Here is a 23,823-nt window from a genome sequence, read left to right as displayed (position 1 = left end):
TTCCTTTTTTCTTTTATAAGCTTTCTTTCTTGAGCACAGATGTAGATCAAAAGTTGCTGAAGCCTAACTGGACGTGTCCGATGCCTGAAGAGTTACTACTGAACTTTCATGGGATTTGCAAACTTTTGCACAGAGATAGAAAACTTGCTGTACTGGATATAAATGTCACTTTTTAAATCTAGTGCTGTTCACAATTGTTTTTATGCATTTTTTAAATGTTTGCCACTGTATTTTATACAATGCAACACTTAACAGCTAATTTGAATGTTTCTGTTCTTACCTATATTTAAAGAAATGAAATATATTGTGTAAATAGACTGAAAAATTTGCGCAATTGTATAAATTAATAAACTGAATGCATACTGAATACAAAAATGAGTTTATTGTGAATAACAAAATACACTCTTTCCTACAACATTGAGCACATAGAAGTTGAACTCATTGCAACCTATACAGTTAAAAAAAATATTGGCCGTATTTGTACTCAAACATGATTGAAAACATTTTACTCGTAGCAACAAATGTTTATCTGACTGGTAGATTGCAAGATCGTATGAATGTAGCTTGATGAAAACATGCTTCCAGGCCTCAGTATATCAATAATGGTTATCGGTGCATGTTCATTTTAGCACAGTGTCACTTTGGCTGAATAACTTTTTATCAAGTTAAACATCATAGAATCTAATCATTTGATTTACATTTTATTAGACAACAAGGTGCACTTTATTTCCTGTACAAGAAAATATGATCATGATCACATAATTAATGCACATGAGAAAATGCAGTCTATAAATCAACTCCTCAGGCGTTCAGTCAGTGTGAAATACAATGTTATCTGTAGATGTGATGCTGTAATTAGTATTCAGTTAAATATCAGTGGATTTAATATGGACCGTACATTCAGAGATTATAATGGCACAACAGGCGTCTCACAGATCTGAACATCCTCCCAATAATCCTCTATTTTCACTTGGCACTAGCATGGGAAGAGATTCATTCCAAAATGAAATATCCACCATCTGAAGTGTTGACTGCAGTGTATCACAACACATTCTCACACTTTTTAAAGGATAGTTGGTCATTTAAAGTTATAATCTCAGAGATTTTCATGTATGATAAGTCACTATCGCAGACTGCGTTAACACAATGGTGATTGAGCCTATGGCCCATTGATGGAAGCCTTTGCATTTTCAGTACTACAGCATCTATGATGGGTGTCTGTTGCGACACCCCAGAGAGGGTGGGTGGAGCTAACACAATCAGAATCAGAATCAGAAAGACTTTAATGATCCCCGGGGGGAAATTGGGAAAACAGCTGCCCCGTGTGAGGCTCGAACTCACGACCTTCAGATTATGAGACTGACACGCTGCCTACTGCGCCAACGAGGCTTCACTAGACTTGCTCTTCACGTCACTGTAGATTCCTGACAACTATTGTGTGAAGGAGGAAAACAAGCTACTTGTTTTTTACGATCTCTGCTAGTATTGCGGGTGGTTACTATGGCCGAACAAACTGACTGACTCACAGAATGCAACACTTTTTGGATCTCACTTGCAATTACCGCTCATCGCCATAGGTGTCGGCAAAAAGAATGAAATGAAATCTTCGTGATTATAACTTTAAGTCCTTGGCTGACATTTCATAACTCAGCGTCTTGATCACATTTATTTTAGAGAGGAAAAGAGGTCTTCACAGGTCTACCCGAGATCTGACCCGGGACCTGTACGGGTTTGGGTCCACATTTTATTCTGGTCAATTGGTCAGTCCGGGTCGCGTCCCGGGTCTGTTTATCTATCATTATTTGTAATACCCGAGTGGATCAGAGAAGATCGCTGATCAGCGCTGATCACGAGAGAAACGCATGGAAGCGATGTGTAACGTGCGTGCTGCTTGGTTATGCTCGAGCGAGACAGCGCAGACCTCCGCCAAGGCCAAGTGCTTGTTCATGAGGCTTGAGTCAAATCCAGATCCGCTCCAAAATGTAACGGGTTCTTCCTTGGCCCATGCTACACCCTTCCATGAAGTTTCAGGAAAAATCGGACCAGTAGTTTTTCCCGTAATCCTGCTGATAAACAAACAGACGGCAGGAAACAAGTTGGAGCGGAGGAAATGATACCTTCTTTACTGACACCGAGGTGAAAAATAAGCTAAAAGAAAATGAATGTCACTTATTGTTTCCTACTTAGCTGCCAGATTATAGTCTCACTGTCATCTACTGGAATCGACTGGACAAACTGTACAATGGCACAAGTTGACAGGTCTTTCTGTTATTTTAATTAGAATACCAGGTTTTGTCAGGTCTCTCTTGGGCAAAAGCGGGTCGGATATAGACTATTTTCATGGAATTGTGTTGCTAGGGAACAGTTTAGAACCTAGCTTATGTCCTGTCAGTTATTGCACTAGCAAACACTGCAACAGGAAGTAAGCTGGGGGCAATTTAGCATGTTTATGTTGTCGAGATTAAACAGTCTATATAGTATTTCTTAAAAAATGTCGGTCAAATGGATCCGGGCACAGATTTCTATTAGGGTTCATGTCCATCATTTTAGACCCGTGGAGACCTCTAATATGGAATGACACACTTCAGGTAATGATATTTTTTGGCATTTTGGAATAAATCTATTTATTTATGCAAGCAGGTACTTCTAGCGGTGTTGTGTCTACAACCGACACATCATCAGCACATTCTTGTGCGGCATACAAGAATAAAGCGTTACAGCAAGCAAGCAAGCAATGTGTACTTTCCTGTTGCGCCTCACCGTCACTTTGTGAAATATTCTGGCCTCCGTTTCTGCGTTCCTGTGAGGCAGCGCTCTAGAATCCACCACTGATTGGTTCCTTAAATGCCCAGCCCTCATGGTGTAGGATAGACAGCGCCACTTAGATGGACATTGTGCACAGGATAAACTGTTAGGGAGGGAAAGAGGAAGACAGAGAGAACGCGTCAACCACATATTCTTTTCAGAAATCAACCACAGGACCTTGGGTGACAGGGAAGCACCTTTAGAGAGAGAGAGACAGAGAGAGAGAGAAAGAGAGAAAATTGGACACTAGAAAAAAGAAAATTAGGTCGTCAAGTCCATTTGTATAGCCCCAATTCACAAGCATGTCTCAGATGACTTCACAGAGAATGTGTCTAGCTCAATGTACTGTAGCTGGGCACAATCAAACAGAATGAGATTACTTATATAAAGTATATAAAAAAACAAGCATACTGTAGAAGAGAAGAGAGGGAAGGGAAGAGAGCAGAGGGAGAAGGGAGGAGAGAGAAGGGGATACAGTAAGAGAGCAGGAAAAGAGAGAAACAGGGAGAGAGGAGAAAGAAGAAAAAGAAAGGAGAGAGAGAGTGGGAGGAGAGACGGGGAGAGAGAGGAGCGAGACAGGGAGAGATAACAGAAAGAGAGGAGGGAGTGGGAGGAGAGAGACAGAGAGAGAGAAGAGAAAGAGGATAGAGTGGAACGAGGGAGAGAGAGAGAGGTTGTGTGTGAGATGGAGAAAGAGAGACTTACATCATCATATGGGAAGGTGACACTTCCCTGTTGCATCGTATCTCTCCGTCTGAAGTTGTCTGTGTGAGGAAGAGTAAACGGTTATGGCACCGACATGAACACTTATTCATCAAGAACACCTGGTGAGGCCGTTTTATTCACCAAGCCAACAGAATGTCACAGCAGCACTTTACAGATCACAACAGAAACCGCTAGCGAGTCAAGGGAATAAAGAGGTTGAATGGAACAGAATACAATTAATTTCTTAAATGGCACAGAAACCTAAGAAAACCTATGAGTGTCATTTCACATTAAAGTCCAGCTGAAATGGCATTTCCAGGTGATTCAGTACATAGGGCGATTGCAGGGTCTACTCCAGCCCCCTGTGGGATTCAGAAGATTCATGTAAGAATTGCGATACTTACATGAATCTTTTTTTTTCTGACACCCCTACTTCTAACGGAGGCAGGAATGGAGAGAGGGGGGAGCGGCGTCGTACCTGTGAGGGCCCGGAGCTTGACACAGCAGGCCACGTAGTCGTCAAAATAGATGCGTCCGCTTTTGCTGTATCGCTTGATGATTCCATTCAGAGACTGTTGACTGATCCTGTAGCCTGTTACAGCCCAGTGAGAGGGGAAAACACAATCAGTGTCCTGGGACCGAGAGCTCCCCCTGTCAGTAGGAGGAGTTTATTCACCCTTGCATATTAAACAGAAATGCCAGATGGAGAACATTAAAGACCCCATAAAATGGCATATTTATTTCCTTGATTTCCAGATTCAAGAAAATGCATTTCGTGATGTTGACTGATGTTTTTGTTTTGTTTGTTTTTTCTAAATATGCGTGTAATTTTCCTCATTAAAAACAACAGATCAGATCATGGCTCTGTCCAGCAGCTGCATATAGCTCAACTCAAGCCCCTGTTTGGTCCAAGAATAGGGGTGGGAATCGCTGAGTAGCTCACGATACGATATCGTCACGATACTTGGCCCTCGATAACGATATATCACGATACTGCGATACTGCGATACTGCGATATATTGGAAGACGATACATCACGATACCTGTGTAACAAGTGAAAAAAATACCTCTGAAGGCAAAAAATCATGTATTATGCATTTATTAGCAGAATTGACATGAACTCTCTGAGTTCACTCACTCACTCATACCATTTTCGATACCACGGAGGAAAAGTTACACATTAAGTCTTTTTATTATTACTATTAAAACAAGAAAACCTATATAACCTACCTACCTACCTATATAATTTCTAAAAGTAGATATTAATGATCAAACATTTCCATTCATGTAGCCTACAGTAGTTATGTTTTTGTTTCAACTACAAACATAAATAAAGTCAACTTGAAACTATGTTTCAACTACCACACACAGCATAATATTTTAGCCTGTTTATTAAAAAAAAAAAAAAAAAAAAAAAAAAAATTAATAAACATATTGATACTTGGCGCCAGTGTATCGATAACGTATCGCGGGTGGAAATATCGCGATAACGTGGGTATCGATATTTTGTCCCACCCCTATCCAAGAACTACATCATGATACAGGAGCAAACGGGGCAGGTCCGACCTATTATGTAATGTGTTTTCTTTAATCTGGTGGAAGCATTTTCCAATCAAAGATGAAAACAGATATGTTTTAGATTGGGACTTTCCTTGCTCGCCCCATGTACTTCAATAGAACTATCACAAAAGTCTGGCCCCAATGCAACATATTAACGCTGTGACGTGAGCGATGTCCTGGATTTGATGCATTTCCCTATTGAAACAGGCTATTAGGGAGGGGCATAATGCAGTGAGGGATCATCCAAAAGTCCAAAGCAATGGAATATCAATCTTTACACCTACTAGTGCAGCACGAGGCCTCCATGAAAGTTACACTATTTTCCATGAAAGATGCACTTTCTTCCAGGGAGTAAAAATAATGGGGATTCATTTGATGGGGATTTTAAGTGTCATATTTCATAGCTCACAATATATTTAACTAAAATCACAATCTACACTGCTATTCTACCCTATTGGAATAAAAATATGGAAAACGTGCAGTAATCTGTCTAACAGTAATATGCATAATTTTCTTTTCTTTCTTTTTGTGATCGTTTTTTCAGATTTTTCTCACATTTTCTCCCCAATTGTACTTGGTCAACTCCCCCTGCTGTTCCAGTTGTTGCTCCACCTCCTCTGCCGATCTGGGGAGAGTTGTAGACTAGCACATGCTTCCTCCGATACATGTGAAGTCACCAGCCTCTTCTTTTCGCCTGACAGCGAGGAGTTTCAGCAGCCGGACGTAGCGCAGTTCCCCTCCCCAGGTCTCCGCGGTGGTAGGCGAGTGCTTTTAGCTCTAAACTACCCAGATGCCCCAAAGGATGATCAAGTTTAAGAACTACTTAAAGCCTACTTATACTTTATATGGTTCGTTTTTAACGTTTTGGTACTGTTTTAACATTTCTCTTGAACTTTTGTTTTAATAGTAAAGGCCTAACCAGGGACAGGGGTTGCAAATTAGCCTCGGCTAGAAACCTGTATGCATGACATTTGTTTTGTAGGTCATATGAAATCATGTTCAATGCATTTGTCCCTGTTCAATAAACGAATAAATAAATAAATACTTACACTACCCAGATGCCCAAAGGATGATAAAGTTTGAGAACTACTTAAAGCCTACTTGAGTTGTGTTGAGTCTAATTAAGTAAGAACGCACAAAAAGGTGTGGACCAAAGCAACTCAGCAGGCAACTATAATATCAAAGCGAAAAAATGAGCTGCTTAGAGTTTAAAGATAAATAAATGTAATAAGAAGTAATTTGTACCTGCGTACTTCAGAGTTAACATACAGTGTACATCTTCACAAGTAGTTGATACGGGCAACAAAACAAAGCGTTTCAACCGTTGGTTTTCATTACAGCCTGATGAAAACAAACGGTTGAAACGCGTTGCGTTTTGTGTTGTTGCCCGTATCAACTACAGTACTTGTGAAGATGTACACTGTATGTTAACTCTGTGAAGTACGCAGGTACAAATTACTTCTTATTAACACCTTGAGTGCCATGGACGAGATATCTCGTCTTACATAATCCACCCGTTGAGTGCCAAAGACGAGATATCTCGTCTTACATAAACATTTATTTTTTTTGACGGTGGGACATCAATCAACCCCTTTTACGTCTTCTATATCAATATTGGAGGAAGAGAATGTGTATAATCTATTTTACCGACCACTAAGTGGCGACAGTTCTCTCCAGACAGAGAAAGCCACAGCCACGGGTCCGCTGGAAAGCCAGTCTAATTTTTAAGGAAATAGCTGGGCGAAAACTCTTTCGATTTCACACACACACACACACACACACACACACACACACACACACACACACACACACACGCGCGCACACACACACACTCGAGTACCTTTGCGCATAAATAAGACCAGAATCGCAAAAGCTTCTTCAAAGCTCTCAGCCGACACCTCAAGAAACGAACGAGCCAGTTTTTACAGTCCAGACTGCCGAGAGCGGCCGCGGAGCCTCCTCCCTCCGCAGCACAGACGGAGGGAGGAGTTTGGAGACACACACACACTCTCTCTCTCTCTCTCTCTCTCTCTCTCTAGTCCCGAGAGAGAGAGAGAGAGAGAGAGAGAGAGAGAGAGAGAGAGAGAGAGAGAGAGAGAGAGAGAGAGAGAGAGAGAGAGAGAGAGAGAGCACACAGAGTGGGAGACAGACACGCTGTGGGGGCAAAGAACGGACAGAGATCTCTTCCTCTCAGAGCCGCGGAGCAACGCGCGAACACACACACACACACACACACACACACACACACACACACACACACACACACACACACAATACAGTATACAGACTTGCCCAAGGGCACCCATAATCACAGGCACGTGAGGTGGTTCTAAAAATCCATTTATCTCCAAACTCTCTGAAAATCTCTGAAACCATGCTGTACTCAACGGCTAATATCTACATAACTACTAACTCTGCAAACTAACTCTTTTAGACAGAGAAAGCACACATTCTATTAGTTCTTTTTAGATGATTGGTGTTCATGAAGTCTTAACAGAAAATAATCCTCGGCTCTTGTAAAATGAGCCAGAATCCTCAAAAAAAAACCTGGCACAACTTACCTACAGGATTGAAAAAACGGCTGGCACTCAATGTGTTAAATGTATTTATCTTTAAACTCTAAGCAGCTCATTTTTTCGCTTTGAGTCTAATTAACACGTTCACTGCCAATGACGTATTAATACGTCAAAAATAATCCAACGGTTGACTGCCAATGACGTATTAATACGTCAAAAAAATGATTTTTTTTTTTTTGACCGTGGGATGTGCATCTAACCCTTTTACATCTCTTATATAATTATTGGAGCCACCGAACGTTTACAACCCATTCCACCGAGCCACTAAGTGGCGACAGTGCTCTCCTGACTAGAGGAAGGCAAGCAAAAAGCAGCCATTCTCATGAAAATGGATGGGGGAAAACGCTTTCGTTTTCGCGCTGATTGCTGGCGATGCGGGATTGCAAATTTGCATAATAGATTACAGGTGGAACACACTTTGAAACACGCAGCATAAATATGACCAGAATCGCAAAAGCTTCTCTCAACCAAAACTCCAAGAAGCGAGCGAGTCCATCCAGACTTCCTCAAACAGCGGCCGCGCAGACAGGCAGCAGCAGCAGCAAAGCAGTGAGACTGGTGACAAGCTTGTGACGGCCGCTGCAGCCAAGAAGAACGCCCACGGAGGGAGGAGTTGGAAGCAGAGGGGGGTTTCCTGCTGTTATGGAGGAAATTACTGTTCAAAACTATTGTTTAGATGTCTGACGTCTTACTGATGCCAAAAATGAATGGTTAAAGTGACTGTTCTATCGAATTTCACAAAAAGCCGTTTATCTCTGAATAATTTTTCTGACGCTGAAACCATGCTGTATTCAACTGCTAATGCTTACATAACTACTAACTCTACAAACTAACTCTTTTGGACACAGAAAGCACACATTCTATTAGTTCTTTTGAGATATTGTGTGTTCACAAAATCTTAGCAGAAAAGAATCCTCGGGTCTTGAAAGATGAGCCAGAATCCTCAAAAAAACCCTCTGGCAGAAGCTAACTACAGTAAAAAAAAAAACGTCTGGCAGTGAATGTGTTAAGTGCCATTAAATATTCTAAATGCCATTATATGCATTATATACAGTTACGATCTGGAACTCTGCCCCTGGCACTGGAGACCTGTAGGTTTAATGCTACCCCTGAAGAAGACCCTGAAGAAGACAGACTCTGTTTACTTTGTGATTTGTGTGAAATTGAGAACGAGATCCATTTTCTATTCTATTGTACAGCTTATGATGATACGAGATGATACAAGCTTAAGAGAGATACTTTTGTACTTTTAAATGTCCTCTATTTATGCTGATTTTTTAGATGGATGATTATGAAAAACTTGAGTTGCGTTTCAAGAAAGGGACCTTCTTTGGAGGAGATTTGATTTCCCAGACCTGTTCTGTTCAGAAAGTAATGACCTGTTTTGTTGTATTTTTATAGCTAGCTTATGTTATACAGTATATCTTGTGTGTCTTGTAAGCCCATGTGGGCTGGGCACTGTTAAGTGCATGACACAATGAATAAAAACAAATCAAATCAAAATATGTCAAATATGTGTTGTTACAAGTCATTAAAGCAGCTACGAGCAAGATTTTCGATTGTTATTAAACAGTCTAAATTTAATATCGATGCCTCACATCTTACCTCTAATAGTAGACGAGACCAACGCCGAGTAGTCTCGCTTGAACCCCGAGTGAATCGGCCAGTGTTGTCTTGATGATTAATCTGTCTGCGGCCGGGGCAGATCAGGAAGTGAAATGAAACGGCAGCCACTTCGGCCATAACCACAAAATAACAAAATTACTTCCAAACAAACTGTTAGAATATAACGAGAGATGTTCGCGAGAGTAGCAAGCCCCTGGATGTAGCGAGCATGACGTTCTTCTTGTTTATGGTCTGTTGCTAGGCAGAGCGAAACGGTTGAAAGCATGCAGCTGCCGTAAACCGTTTCGTTTCACTTCCTGGTCTATCTGGCCCGCCGGAAGGGGCCGGAAGACAGACACAGACTCTATAATCATCAAGAGAGCAATCTCCGATTCACACGGATGTGGTCTCAGCTACTATTATAGGTAAGATGTGATGCATCAATATTACATTTAGACTGTTTAATAACAATCGAAAATCTTGCTCGCCTCGTAGCTGCTTTAAATCATGTTAAAGCGTTTTGAACACTCACCCATGGCATTGACTGCCTGAGACATCTCGTGAGGTTCAACAGTCCCACTCCTGTCCTGGTCGTACATCATGAAGTTCTGCTTCCAGCCGTTCAGAGCCGTGAACAGCTCCTTGAACTCATTGAAACCCATCTTGCCTGTGTAGTCCCTCTGGTGGCACTTTGATTAAGGTTTAATAACTGATAGGTCAAAGAGCAGTGGATACAAACTCAAAAGCACTCCTGCAAAGAGGGAGGAGCCAGTCTGAGGTGGTGCTCCCCTGCCCCTTTGCAGGGAGAGAGTCTGGCAAGCGAGACGAGAGTTGTGCTCAAGTACAGTATCTAACATGCTGGTCAACACTGACATCATTAAGAGCATTGTAATGTAATTTACTCAACTTACTGTACCAGACTGTTCAAACTGTTCTATTATTTGCCTTTACCCACTTATATAATATCAGCATTACTGATGATTATTTATCAAAAATCTCATCGTGTAAATATTTTGTGAAAGCACCAATCGTCAGGGAAGGAAACCCTGTTATTGATGACTTTGTATCCTGGTGTGAAGATGCCTTTCTGCAACTCAATGTTTCAAAAACGAAAGAGATTTGCATTGATTTCAGACGCTCCCCCCCTGTTCCCCAAGGTAGTATTGTTAATGGTCAGATAGTTGACCTGGTCACTGAATACAAATATCTGGGTATTATAATTGATAGCAGGTTGAAGTTCGATCTAAACACAGAGTCGCTGTGCAAAAAGGGTCAGCAGCGCCTTTGTTGTCTCCGGAAACTTGCTAAATTCCAGGTAGACAAGACCTTGATGAAACTGTTCTACAGCGCTTTCATTGAATCCGTTATCACCTTCTCTATTGCCTGCTGGTATGGCAACCTCGACACCAAGAATAAGAACTCCCTAGGGAGAATTGTGAAAACGGCTTCAAAAATAGTCGGAATCCATTTTGGGAGCCTAGACCACATTTTCAACTTGCAGATGCTGAAAAAAGCAAGGGCTATCTGCTCAGACAATGCCCATCCGCTGAGCTCTGAATATGAGCTGCTTCCATCTGGCCTTCGTCTTCGTGCTCCCTTGGCTAAGAAAAATAGATATAGGAATTCCTTTGTGCCTGCTTCGATTCGAGCTTTAAATGCTACTTAAGAGAATATAATGTAACGTCTATTTTGATGTTTTTACTTATTTTACGTTCTCTTATACAATAGTAATATTGTAGCATTTTCTTTTCTGTAATATGTAGCGCTGTGTGGCTAAGTGTCCTTCTTAGACTGCCTTGCATTTGCACTTATCGGCCATGGCCTCTAATGCACTTTAAACTACACTGGCACTTTTGAACTGCTACTTTGTACTACGTTGTGGTCTATTGTGTCTCCATTTTTGTTTTCATGGTCTATTTGTGTCTGCACTTTATTTTCATGTTTTTATCTCAAGCTTTGTGTGATTTTATGACTGTTTTATGTTTATGCTCTGCTGCAACCCAAAGTGCCCTTCTGGGACATAATATAAACTTGAACTTGAACTTGAACTTAAGCATTTTTGACCACAGTCTTGTTTTAATAAAAGTGCTTGTGACATCTCACATGTGGCTTTGACTTATACATTTAGTTCACTCTAGAGAAAATACCAATATATATTATTGTGTATCGCCATTCAGCCTAAAAATATAGAGATATCATTTTTGGTCCATATGACCAACCCCTATTTTGGAGCTTTTCTAAGATTATGTACAGACTATAGCCTATAGCCTAAGTATTTTTTATTTTATTTTCTGTGAAGTGCTCGTATCAGGTGTCCCACACTATAATTGACCAACGCAGGAAAACTATTTCCACCTGGCAACACAGTCCTTTAGCAGAGTGGTGTAGAAAGGATACATCCAGCATTGCAATCATGATCCTGCTTGTCTCCAAGCTGAAGGCTGCAAAGAAAGTGGAGACGTCACACAAGTGGACAGTAAATTTAGTTAACAATGAACCGTAAATGTAGTTCACTCTAGAGTTCACAGTAGAATAGCACCATAATGGACACATTATGTGGCATTATGTGGCAATTACAGTAGTTTCTATTGGGCCATCAGGATTTTGCAATGACCACAACACATTTGCATTTTTCCTTTTCACTGCACAGTATACGAAGATGATCATCTCCAGAGTTTATAATATACTCTATGTTCTGCTTGCTGTTTATAGATATGTGTTTTGATTTTAGTATATCTCCCATACCTGCCATGTAAATCATCCTGTAAAATAGTTGATTGAATTGAACTGAATTGAGCACCAACACTGTACAGTAAGCAGATAAAGGAGAATCAGGCTTCAAGTTTTATTTCGGGCTCCAGTAGAAGGGAGGGTAGTGGACTTACGAGTGTAGCCGCCGCCGATGCCAGACTGGGTCAGACACCTCTGAAGCTCCTCTGCATCAATCTCTCCATCCTACACAGAGCAGGCAGAGGGACATCTGTGTATCTTCAAGGAATACAACAAGCTTCCAGGGGATTTGCCAGATTTGGGAAGAAGTGATGGGAATGTCAACGTAGACACCAAAATCATCCATATGTCCCATTTGGAACACTATGCTCTGTTATCACTCTATGCTGAGTGATAACAGATGAGTAGCATTATCTTAAGTGAGATCTAATCTAAAATGATAAGTCTGTCAGTTTTATGTAGGAGATTAGTAAAAAAAAAAAAAAAAGGAGATTAGGGGAAAAAAAGCTAAATATGGAAAAAGAATAACACTGTTTTGCAGCACCGCTACTGGCCATTTTGGTGCCCTAAGCGTAATTGCTACATGGTGTCCCCCTCCTCCCAAGAAAAACACACAAATGCAATATTTTTTAAACTGAAGAAATAGATTTTCATTATCAATGTTACCAATAAGAAACACAGAACTATGAAATAACAGTATATCACACTATAGCACTAACTGCATGTACTGTATATAGAACAGTAGTAAAAAACTAGGTCGGGACCTAGCATATGGCCAGCGATAAAGCGTTCATGAGCATCGGCACTCAAAACAGCACACAAATTGGACTGGACAAAGCCAGATATAGGGCCCGCTTGCGCTGCCCAAAAAAGCCCAAAACCTTCCTAAAATATTTTTTTCAGTCTCTTTTCCTCAACAAAATATTCTAATAGAGATATTAAGTGCTGCAGTGTGATACAGCACATGTAAGATGGCTCAGTTTGCAAAGTTAATTTCATGTCCAGTAACACACGATAACGTACAGTAAGTGTAACCCAGGTTATTTTCTGTTGCTACTTACAGATGTCCCCTAACGCCTGACAGCGTCGGCTATTTACCATACTCCCTAAACGCCTCATGCAGGCTACTGCTACAATGATGACTGAGGGAAACGTGAGTTTGTTCATTCACTGCGTCGCATGTAGTTTTAAATGAGGAGATCCACAACTTTCTTTTAAGGGTTCAAAACAGGGAATGGCAAACTGGCCGTGTGGATACTAGTTAATTTCAGAGGGGGCATTACAGCCAAACTGTCCATTTGACCATGGTATCATTCTTGCCTTGGATGATGCCTCTCACGGCACTCGGCCTAACACCTTATGTTCCAACACAGGAGTCAGCCAATTACTTCCTATTGTGTTTACACTTCCTGTGACAGTACAGTACTAGTCATAGATATATATTCACCTTATTCTTTGCCCACACATGGACGCTTCCGCATTACGTCATTTCGTAATAGTATTTCCGTTTTGACTTGCCAAAAACCCCGCAGGCAAAATGCACACACTCCCCTCCTAAAGTGGCAAAATTACTCCCCCATAAACTAACATATCTTGGCCAATACGTATGTAACATACAAAATAAAACAACCCGTAATATCTTAATTTTAAGTAGAATGCAGAGGACATGTAACTGTTTAGTTAAACTTGCATTCCAGGAATATTGTGCTCTAAAGATGACGTTATTGGAGTCGAGGCTGTTTCGTCCTGAAACCCACATAGGTTGCGCCAGCCGTAACCTATGTGCGATTCGAAATAACGCATCCGAGATAGAAACGTTATGAATATAGCCACGTTATAAACAACAAACTAACGCTGGTGATCCGTATGGAAACAGTGTTACTCGAAATGGTTAAAAGTTATATCAATCGAACTTGGTCATTCAGTGGCATTTTACTGCCATATAACATAACTAACTAGCGGCTAATATTAGCCACAGAAGGCAACTAGCGCTGAACCGGAAGAACAAATACGTTTGCGTTGAACGCGGAAGAGAGAAAAAGTGGGTGTGGTGAATAAGGTGAATATAAAGGCTAGATGGCTTAAGGCGGAGTCACCAGCGTCGTTGAACGGCCGCCATCTTGCCACAGTTAGCTTTCTGGTACGTTCTATGGTAGCTGTTGGAGGGTCGCACAGACAAAAATACTCATAACTCGCTGAAATCTTGACGGATTTACAAACGGTTTGGTTTATTACAAGCATATTCCGTTCCCGAGATACGGCCAAAAAAAAAAAAAAAACACTAAAAGCACTATTTTTTTGATGGGCTCCAAATTACACCAAAATTAAACCGAAGCATCTATGCCATGAGAGGGATTCAGGCACAAAGTTTCATGCAGTTTCATCCATTTTCCTAGGAGTTATGATCATCTGATGTTGCCGACAACAGATAATACTAACCCAACAACAGATGCTCATAACTCCTAGGAAAATGGATGAAACTGCATGAAACTAGGTGCGTGAATTCATCTCATGATGATGATGCTTCGGTTTAAGTTTGGTGTAATTTGGAGCCAAAAATAATAATAAAATGTTAGCGTTTTTTTAACCCATAGATATATATAAAGCTGAGCTCCTTGTGGCAAGATGGCCGCCATGCGACGACGTCGCTCTCCATTGGCCGGCAGCGCGGGTAAGCTATCTAGCCTTTATATATATCTATGGTACTAGTGACCAGGTAAAACAGACGGTATTTTGGGTCAAGTGGGCGGAGCTACATAAGGTGAATACACAGCGCGTGCCGTGATGTTTGTGTGCCTAGCGTCAGCACTGCTGCCCATGCACAGCGCGTGCTGTGATGTGTGTGCGCCTAGCGTCAGCACTGCTGCCCATGCACAGCGCGTGCTGTGATGTGTGTGTGCCTAGCGTCAGCACTGCTGCCCATGCACAGCACGTGCTGTGATGTGTGTGTGCCTAGCGTCAGCACTGCTGCCCATGCACAGCGCGTGCTGTGATGTGTGTGTGCCTAGCGTCAGCACTGCTGGCCATGCACAGCGCGTGCTGTGATGTGTGTGTGCCTAGCGTCAGCACTGCTGCCCATGCACAGCGCGTGCTGTGATGTGTGTGTGGGGCTAGCATCAGCACTGCTGCCCATGCACAGCATGTGCTGTGATGTGTGTGGGGCTAGCGTCAGCACTGCTGCCCATGCACAGCGCGTGCTGTGATGTGTGTGTGCCTAGCGTCAGCACTGCTGCCCATGCACAGCGCGTGCTGTGATGTGTGTGCGCCTAGCGTCAGCACTGCTGCCCATGCACAGCGCGTGCTGTGATGTGTGTGTGCCTAGCATCAGCACTGCTGTATGGACTATGACAGTGCCAGAGCAAAGGATCAACCAAGGACACATGGATGATTGCGTAACAGGTAAGTTGACCAATAGGGCCAAATTCCCAATAACTTGGTGTATTCCTTTAAAAGGCCTACACACTATGAGCCAGCTTTACCATGGCATGCAATGTTCAAACTGTAAACATGCTACTTTCCTAGTAAAGTCAGGATCAAATGAGTTATCACTTCCCTGCTTTTAAATGCATTGTGTTCTAACTTCTACTGTATATAACAGTGCAAACAATACTGTGGCAGCTTGTAGAAGTCACATTTTATGCATTTATCCATGCATCTATCCAGTGTTGGTAAAGTATTGCTGACAATTACATCAACTGAGGGTGCTTCCACACTGGCGCCCCGGTACCGTTCCCGAGCACACTTGTCCCCAAATTGACCCCAGTTTCGGAACGTTTGATGAGTGTGAACGTTCCGTTCCGTTCCGCACCCGGGCACGCAACGGGGAACCGTGACAGGATCCACTTGAACAGGTGGTCTGGGGAGCACTTTGCCTGGGCACGGAACACTTGTGAATGTGAACGCCAACCCGTTCCGAATGACATAGACAACAACACACGGCGAGGATACACTCCAGGCATAGTTGATGACGGAAGTGCACTCTGTTCCGTTTCTGAGCATGCAAGAAATGTTGTATTGTGAAAGCTGTATCAAGGAGGAAACACGCACATCCAAATCCAGATTGGGCAGGTGCCGAGCTTTATTGTTTTATTGTAATGCACCCATGAGACACTTGGAGGCGCCTCTGTAGAGTTATATTCAGTCCTCTACTCTCCACCGTGATAGCTGATGTGTGGTGAGCGTTCTGGCGCAAACTGGCTGCCGTGCATCACCCAGGTGTGTGCTACACATCAGTGGTGGATGAGCTGAGTTCCCTCCCCCTCCCTCCCCTGATATGTGAAGCGCTTTGAGTGTCTAGAAAGGCGCTATCTAAATCCAATCAATTATTATTATTATAGCTTAGTCCCACCCATGATGACGGCCTTTTAGCCTGACGGTGGTGTCTGGGACACTCTAGTGAGGGTCTTTAATTTTAATTCTTACTTTTGTCTTTCACATTTTGATACCGTCACTGAATTTCATATACCGTAGTATAACAACTTTAACATTGATCATGCTTTATGGTCTTAAAGTCCCTGGAAACCAAAATCCTCAAAAACGTTGTAACTATGTTATTTAGGGTCTTATGTTAGTAATTGTGTGCCTCAGAAATTATGATACATTACTTTCAACCCAAAGCCTTAAAATCGACACTTTTCTACAAGGTCTGGATTTCCACTTCCTCATTGAAGAGAGCAGTGCGCGAGGTGCTCAAATGCAAAATCTTATGACGTCATAAGCTCTATATAACCTTTGTACACGCGCGCAACCCGGCCTTCTCCTTTTGTCCGTTCTTTGCCCCCACAGCGCTCGCTCAGTGTATGCCAAGAGTACCAGGATGTTGTACTACATCAGCTCCTATTTCGGAGTATGCATCGATGCATGCTGCTTCAGCCAAACTTCCCCACAATCCTTTGCGCAGCAGGAAGTTATGTCTTCTTCTTCTTCTTCTAATGTTTTATGGTGGTTGGCAAACAACTTTTTGTGCATTACCGCCACCTACTGGAGTTATGTCGCACTGACTGAGCTGCGTGTTCATGAATGAGATAATTAACTTTAAGAAAGCCTTGAAATATGTTAAAACCAAACAAGCATGGTGTGTACCAAAACATGCATATCTTGATTCCTGTTTAGATCTCTGACTTAATGTTTTTGCTTTATTTATTTTATTTTGTTTATTTGATTGTCTGTTCCAATTTTGTAAATGTTTAGTCTGAATTTTTTGTATAATGTACTGTTTGTTACTGCCAGACTTTGTTTATTGAATAAAAAATAAAAATAAAACTCAAATGTGGCGCTGCGGACGTCGGCGGAAGTGAGCAAGAGGTCGGAGTTCAGGAAGCTCACGTGACGACAGATGTAGTGTGTCCCAATAGTATGCATTTGCATGCATGCTGCACACTACAATCCATACTTTGTGAGGGCAGCGGCAGTACATACTACAAGAAAGAAGTACAAGTATGGGTATTGGAACGGGGCCCTGTATTCTTGCACGCACACACACACGGGACACGCCCACACAGTCCGCGGGAGAAAATACACTCTAAAATATAATTGATTCTCATGACTTTTGCCATGACTGTCAAACCTAAATTTATATACTTTGCGACGTTCATCATCGTTCAAATTTGGCTGGTGGCTTACTAACATAGGTTCCTGTGATGTGATGAACTCAAAATGCTAAATAATAAGAAAATATTTCTGGTTTCCAGGGACTTTAAGTTGTTTTCATGTATATTGTATACAATTAGTACTTCTAAGAAGTTCACCTGACCTAGACCATGTAACCACAGCTGTAACCCATCCTGCATGATTGCAGATTGTATTGTGATTGTATCATGTGACCTCAATGTATGCATTTAAGATGGCGTCTCACAGTCCTATGCCAGTCTGATGAAGAGCTTGACGCTCGAAACATCACTTCTTTTGGGGTGTTAAAATAAAAACACTGAAACTGGAGCTTTTTATTCACTTTTTCATGTATTGTGAAAGCTGACCAGCGGGGGAGAGGAGAGGGGGGTGCCCGGGCGCGGAATGGAACGGAACGAAAGCAATCGTTCCCAGTAAGAAAGCACCCTAAAGCACACTAGAACCAAATTAGTATATTGTAATTAGGGGTGCACCGATCGATGGGCACGCAATCTGTATCGGCCGATTTTGACCTCAAATATGTGATCTGCTGCTGCAGATATTTCTTTATTGTCGCCGATCGCATAGCCGATCATGCTGCATGTGAGAAACATGAGGCAGCCCATTTTCATGTCTTCAATGTCTATCGTTTAACTTTCATATTGTGCTCTAACGTTTATATCATTGTGTTGCAAAGCACACGCTTTGCTTTCGTCAGTGTACTCACCTCCACACACCACACCAGACTGTCAACACACCCCTTGCGTCTTTGAATCACACACATCAGCTGGTGATTAGAGCAGACTCAGCAGAGAGAAGTTACCTCCAGTCCTCCCGCCTACCGAGGCATTTGCATGCTGTTAAGTCCGTGTTTGATCCATATTTGCGTGTATCCTCCTAACGTTAATAGCTCCGGTTAGCTTTAGCCGCTTTAGCTTAATCGATAAAATAGTTAACTTGGGTCGAAGTTATTTTTCATGTGTAACAGGGAAATCCCGGAAAATGGAGTCTTTTTGTTGAGTGAACTGAACTGCATTGAACTGGTAACATGGAAATCCCGAAGTGGAGTAATTTTTGTTCTTTTATAAACTGAACTGAGGGAACTGGACTACTACTAGCCATTTAGTTCAACACAGTCTTGTGCTCCAATTATCTCACACACAAAAAATCATTTTGGCGGTTTCCTTTAGCCTACAAAATATAAAATATTGATGTAGAAAAAAAAGAAAATGTGCTGCACTTTCAATTTGATGCATGAAATGTAGGCCTATATGTAAAATGGAAACTGTTCTATAATAGATTGCTATAGCTGCTTACAAAATAAATAAATAAAATCGGTGATCGGTAATCGGTAATCGGCGATCGGTCGATGATCGGTTGGGCAGATATTTCTCATAGGTGATCGGCAATCGGTGATCGGTGGCAAAAAACGTGATCGGTGCACCCCTAATTGTAACACAAAGCTAATGTCTCTCAACCAAAAACCATTGCTTTTCACTCAACTGTAAATGCAGCATAGCTTGTTCTAACTTGTTCTTTGCCAAACAATTCCTCCTAGGAATGTGGCAGAAGGGCAGTCTTATGACTACACCCTTCATGCAGTGAAGAGGGACTTTACAAAGGCTACATCTGTATTATGCACACTGTCAGTTTAAGAAAAGCCATGACTGTCTCCAGCATCCTGGAGAGTCACTAAGAAAATATGTGCATGTTTTCTATGTGTCAATAGGGCTGTCTCCTAGGGCTGCTCGATTATGGCAAAAATCATAATCACGATTATTTTGATTGATATTGAGATCACGATTATTTAACACGATTACTCATTGACATTGAGAACATCATGAATTTATTGAACATTGACACTGGCTTTTCTTTTTAACATTGGATGTCTTTGGATTTTAGATATAATTGAAAATAAATAAATAAATAAATAAATAAGTGAAAATAAATAATAAAAGTGCAAAGATTTAGAAATAAAATAAAAACTAAAATAAATATACAGTATATGTAGGCCTACTATGTTGCAGTGAACTGCCACAACCAACTGCAACTATTAATCTACATTCAATACTAGTAGTCCTTAAACCTCAAATCTAACCAAATGAGAACGCTATTGAGTAACGTTCGTTTACATTACATTAAATTACTCATTTGGCAGATGGTTTTATCCAAAGCGACTTACGTTTAGGTTCATAATAGGCAATTGTTAATGTTTATCTGTGAGCGCGTTAGCTGTTGAATATGCGGTCGCATTGTAAAGAGTGTCCTGAATCGATGACTGTGTTGTGGCAGGAGTAACTAGATGGGGCTTTGTCTTTGTTCATTTAGCGTTATTTCTTGGTCATAGACCACTTTGTGAGTGGATTTCAAGTGATTAAACAGAGGGAGAGGTCGTGTTGCGGGGTGCTGCCACGACCGCGCATATCTTGACAGGTGGGTCAAAACTCGCATCGCATCGTGCTGATGTGTAAGTTACACATCAGTTAAGGTCCTTACACATCAAGAGCGATGCGAATATACAGCACAGAATTGCGATGCGAGTTTTGACCCACCTGTCAATCACAGCCACAGACTTGGAACAAACAGTGCAAGATATGCGCAGTGTAAGGACCTTTAAACTTGGCGAAACCATAGTGTTTCCACCCCACATACGTTGTTTCACCTCTCTTCTCGACCAGCGGCTCTCTTTCTGTGACTTCTGTTATCTTATTCTTGTGCTACCACGGAAATAAGCGGGGAGGAGAAACGTGCCGTGGCTCTTCACATGACAGTCACAACTCGAGCTGGTGTGCTTTGGGCTTTGGGGGAGGGGCCGAGCAAAGGAAGGGGTGCGCTTGATTTATAACACAAGACAGAATGAGAGAGACAAGAGCCGCAAAATCGTTTGATGTCGATTATCTTGTTTTCATAATCGTGGACAGCCCAAATCGTAATCATGATTCAAATTAAATTAATCGCCCAGACCTACTGTCTCCTGACAGCCCTATATCATGATGTTCACATTTAGTTTATGTACACTTACCTGGCCGGCTACTGCTGTAAAGTAACCCCACATGGGATCGTTGGCAGGGCCAGGCGGGGCACCGTACGTCGCTGGATAGCCCCCTCCATACGAAGCATAGGCTCCCTGGCCTGGTGCACCTCCCATAGGCCCCATGGGGCCTCCCATGGGGCCTCTCATGGGGCCACCCATGGGTCCTCCTGGCATCCCTTGGGCGGGCATACCCTGAGGCATGCCTGGCATCTGTCCCCCATACTGACACAGAAAGGACAACAATGGAAAGAGTCCCAGTTATAAATAGGTCTCTATAATCCATGTGGATTTCCGCCAGGGTTTTGTACCATGACCTTAACGAAGTATCTGTATATTCAGTACCTCAAACGTGTGGTCATAAGGTTCATGTGAGTTTATATTGTTCAGTACTATAGACCACTTCCTCATAGGCTAACATGAGAGCTTTGACCAGCAGTACCAGAGTGTTCAGCTGCCTTGTTGCATGCCCTTCCCTGCTATTTATAGCCTCAAGGTGTCTCAAATTAGGGTTGGGATAAAAGTTGTGATTAGTCAGAGAAGGTCTCTGGATTAGTGCCCCTGGCTTCCAAAACTATTTCCGTCATAGGGTGTAGCTACACTTCCTCAAGTCACGTGACTTTCTAAGTCAAGATCTATGGTCAAGATACCTACATACTCAAGCCCATAACTTTACCACTGAAAGTGAAACGTTAAAAATGTCACTAACTGGAAGTTGGAACATTAAAAAGCTCACCAACTGGAGGCTGAAACATTTAGATCAACAACAACAAAACAATAACAACGTACAGCTGGATCGTTAAAAAGTAGCCTGTGGGAAGTTAAAAGTAGTTATGTACTTTTGGATTACGTTAGCGACCTTATTACAGGAAGCTAACGTTAACGTTAGCAAAGCCCCAGGCCCCCAGTTCTGGTGTTGTTATGCAAGTTAATCAGTGTGGAAACACGTTGGAACCCCTTTTACTCACCCCGCCGTATCCTGGATAAGCCATTTCCGAGAAGCAGGTCAAACTGTCACAGGTGGATTGGTGCAACACAGTGTTTAATATCTAAAAGTTTGTCTGGGCTGGCAGTGAAAGTATTACACGCTTAGTAACTTCCTATAAGCCTGTTTAGCTACATCACATCCGAGTTGTTGAAAGCTGTCGGAAGTGCATTGACAGATTGACAGCGTATATAGCCAATGATGAGGACGAGCGAAGACCCACCCACCAGAATCCTTCAAGTGCTGCTCGTAAACTCGTTCTTCCCACTGCCGAACTCGGACTTATGAAATATTGCCAAATCGAAAGTAATTTCGGTGACTGTGGAATCAAGCGACACAGCTGTTTTGTGCTGCAGTGGCAGAGGGAAGAGGATAAATATGGAAATTGCTTTTAAATGAAAATGTGTATTGACATGTGTTTCTGTTGAAAACTGGAATATACAGTACTAAACTTTACACAAAATTACAATTACTACCACAGTTTTTGACAAATACTCCACGCTCCCCTTGACAAGTCACATTTTAGTAGTTCCATAGATGTCTATTTCCGTCACCCACAAAACCACTATTACATATCTAACTCTCACACTGTATGACTCCCGGTATGTGGGGTCGTTTAAGGGCGTGTGAGACGTCAACACGTTATTTGCGATATTTCCAACCGTACATGAAGGTATCATTAGCATTCAGCAACAAAACGTTCATGGTGGTCTGTACAGATTTTTGGAGACGAATTACAGTAATTGCACGGGCCTGCAGAACGCTGCCATGTCTACGATTGATAATAGTTAGCTCTACTCAGGATGGAAGTTATTTATTGCAACATGAACAGTCATGTTTGCATGAGAGAGATCGCCTTAGAGATTTCGCCTTCCCTGCACGTCTCCCAGTCACCACTAGATGGGGCTTTTGAGACAATTTACCAAGCTAAACGCTGGTAAAGTATCCTGGTAAAAGATGTAACGGCTACAGTGAGAATGCTAGAAGATTGGCAATGTACATGAGACTATTTATATAGCCTACGAGAGAGACCACGGCATATAATGATTTTTGAACACCTTAAAAGTCAAATAATTTACCTATCATGTCAAATAGAATTGTCTAGAAATTAGAAATATGAAAATTAAGACATTTGTTTGTTTTCTAGTAATGTGAAGACTGACACTGCCCACTATCAGAAAATGTTTTCAAGCTGAGGCAGGTCAAATACTACTGTCAGTAAAGCAATAAATACAAGCGAACAAAGCAGGGATCAGACAGGGCAGAGTTCATTTGTGGACAATGTGGCAGTGACTGGTAAATATGTTACTGACTAATAAGTGCATGGACAGCTGGTGCAGGAAGAGGCTGTGTTGATTGAAGATCTGATACAGGTGTGTCGAGACACAGATAAAAGGCAACCAAAGCCTACTGAAGGCTACACATTTTTCAACCACATTTCAAAGGAAGAATCTTTTCGGCCCAAGTTATCCAGCTGTTGATTGGCCCTGAAGGAAAGAGGCTGTGGACATGAGAAATTTAAGTTCACAGATGTGATGAGTTCACAAACATGCACTTTTTATTTTTTAGTTCATGTAATTATTTGCACACAGTAGGCTAAAATCAAGAACAAACAAAAGGCAATACGTGGATAAAAAGATTGTGCAGGTAGAGACAAGAAACCCTAATGGGCTTATATGAGGAAATTAGACCAATATTAACAACAATTTCATCAAAGCAGTATACAATAAAGTTCTAAAGGTTCCAAGTTCAAACCAGCCAGCTGCAGGAAGCAATCAAATCCAATAGGAGTGGAAACCAACTCCCCAAATAAACCTCAGAGGCGGAATTGTCTTTGGCCACAGCTATGCCACTTTACGTGCGATCGGGCTGAATCTTCCAGGAAGTGTAAAAAGCAATTAGGTTATTATGGCTGATTAAATGTGCAAAAATTGCTAATGGGGTACATGCACAACTCCACTACTTCCTGAAACTAGTCCAGCTTCTTTATTTCCTGTCATCACTATTGGATTAACTGATTAATGTCAGGTGTGCTGCAGTCACAACAATGATCAGGCACACCAGCACTGCAGGTGAGTGGAATTTGAATTAGCCAGTGAACTCTGGAGCAGCACACAGGTGAGCTGAGTTGTAATCAGCCACAAGTGGACTATGAAAACCCTGTGGGGAGAGAGGAGAGGTTGCATGCCAACTCTGTGAGCGAGGCCTGACTAAATGGC

At 42.0% G+C, this 23,823-nt stretch overlaps 1 protein-coding gene across 1 annotated transcript; it reads right to left on the bottom strand.

Annotated features, from left to right (window-relative positions):
• Positions 1-358: 358 nt before the first annotated feature.
• Positions 359-21,730, bottom strand: LOC310774333 (sorcin-like). Its single transcript, XM_083634390.1, has 8 exons — positions 21,588-21,730; positions 20,611-20,844; positions 12,137-12,206; positions 11,649-11,692; positions 9,784-9,931; positions 3,989-4,102; positions 3,511-3,569; positions 359-2,908 (listed from the first exon to the last, which is right to left on the bottom strand). The coding sequence occupies exons 1-8, from the start codon at positions 21,609-21,611 to the stop codon at positions 2,882-2,884; spliced, it is 720 nt and encodes a 239-aa protein (XP_083490516.1). The 5' UTR covers positions 21,612-21,730; the 3' UTR covers positions 359-2,881.
• Between the last annotated feature and the right edge of the window lie 2,093 nt (positions 21,731-23,823).

The sequence above is a fragment of the Poromitra crassiceps genome, assembly GCF_964638095.1.
Source record: "Poromitra crassiceps genome assembly, chromosome: 3".
In the NCBI taxonomy this organism is placed as follows: Eukaryota; Metazoa; Chordata; class Actinopteri; order Beryciformes; family Melamphaidae; genus Poromitra; species Poromitra crassiceps.
Note: the sequence above shows the minus strand (reverse complement) of the source record. Positions and strands in the feature narration are given on the sequence as shown.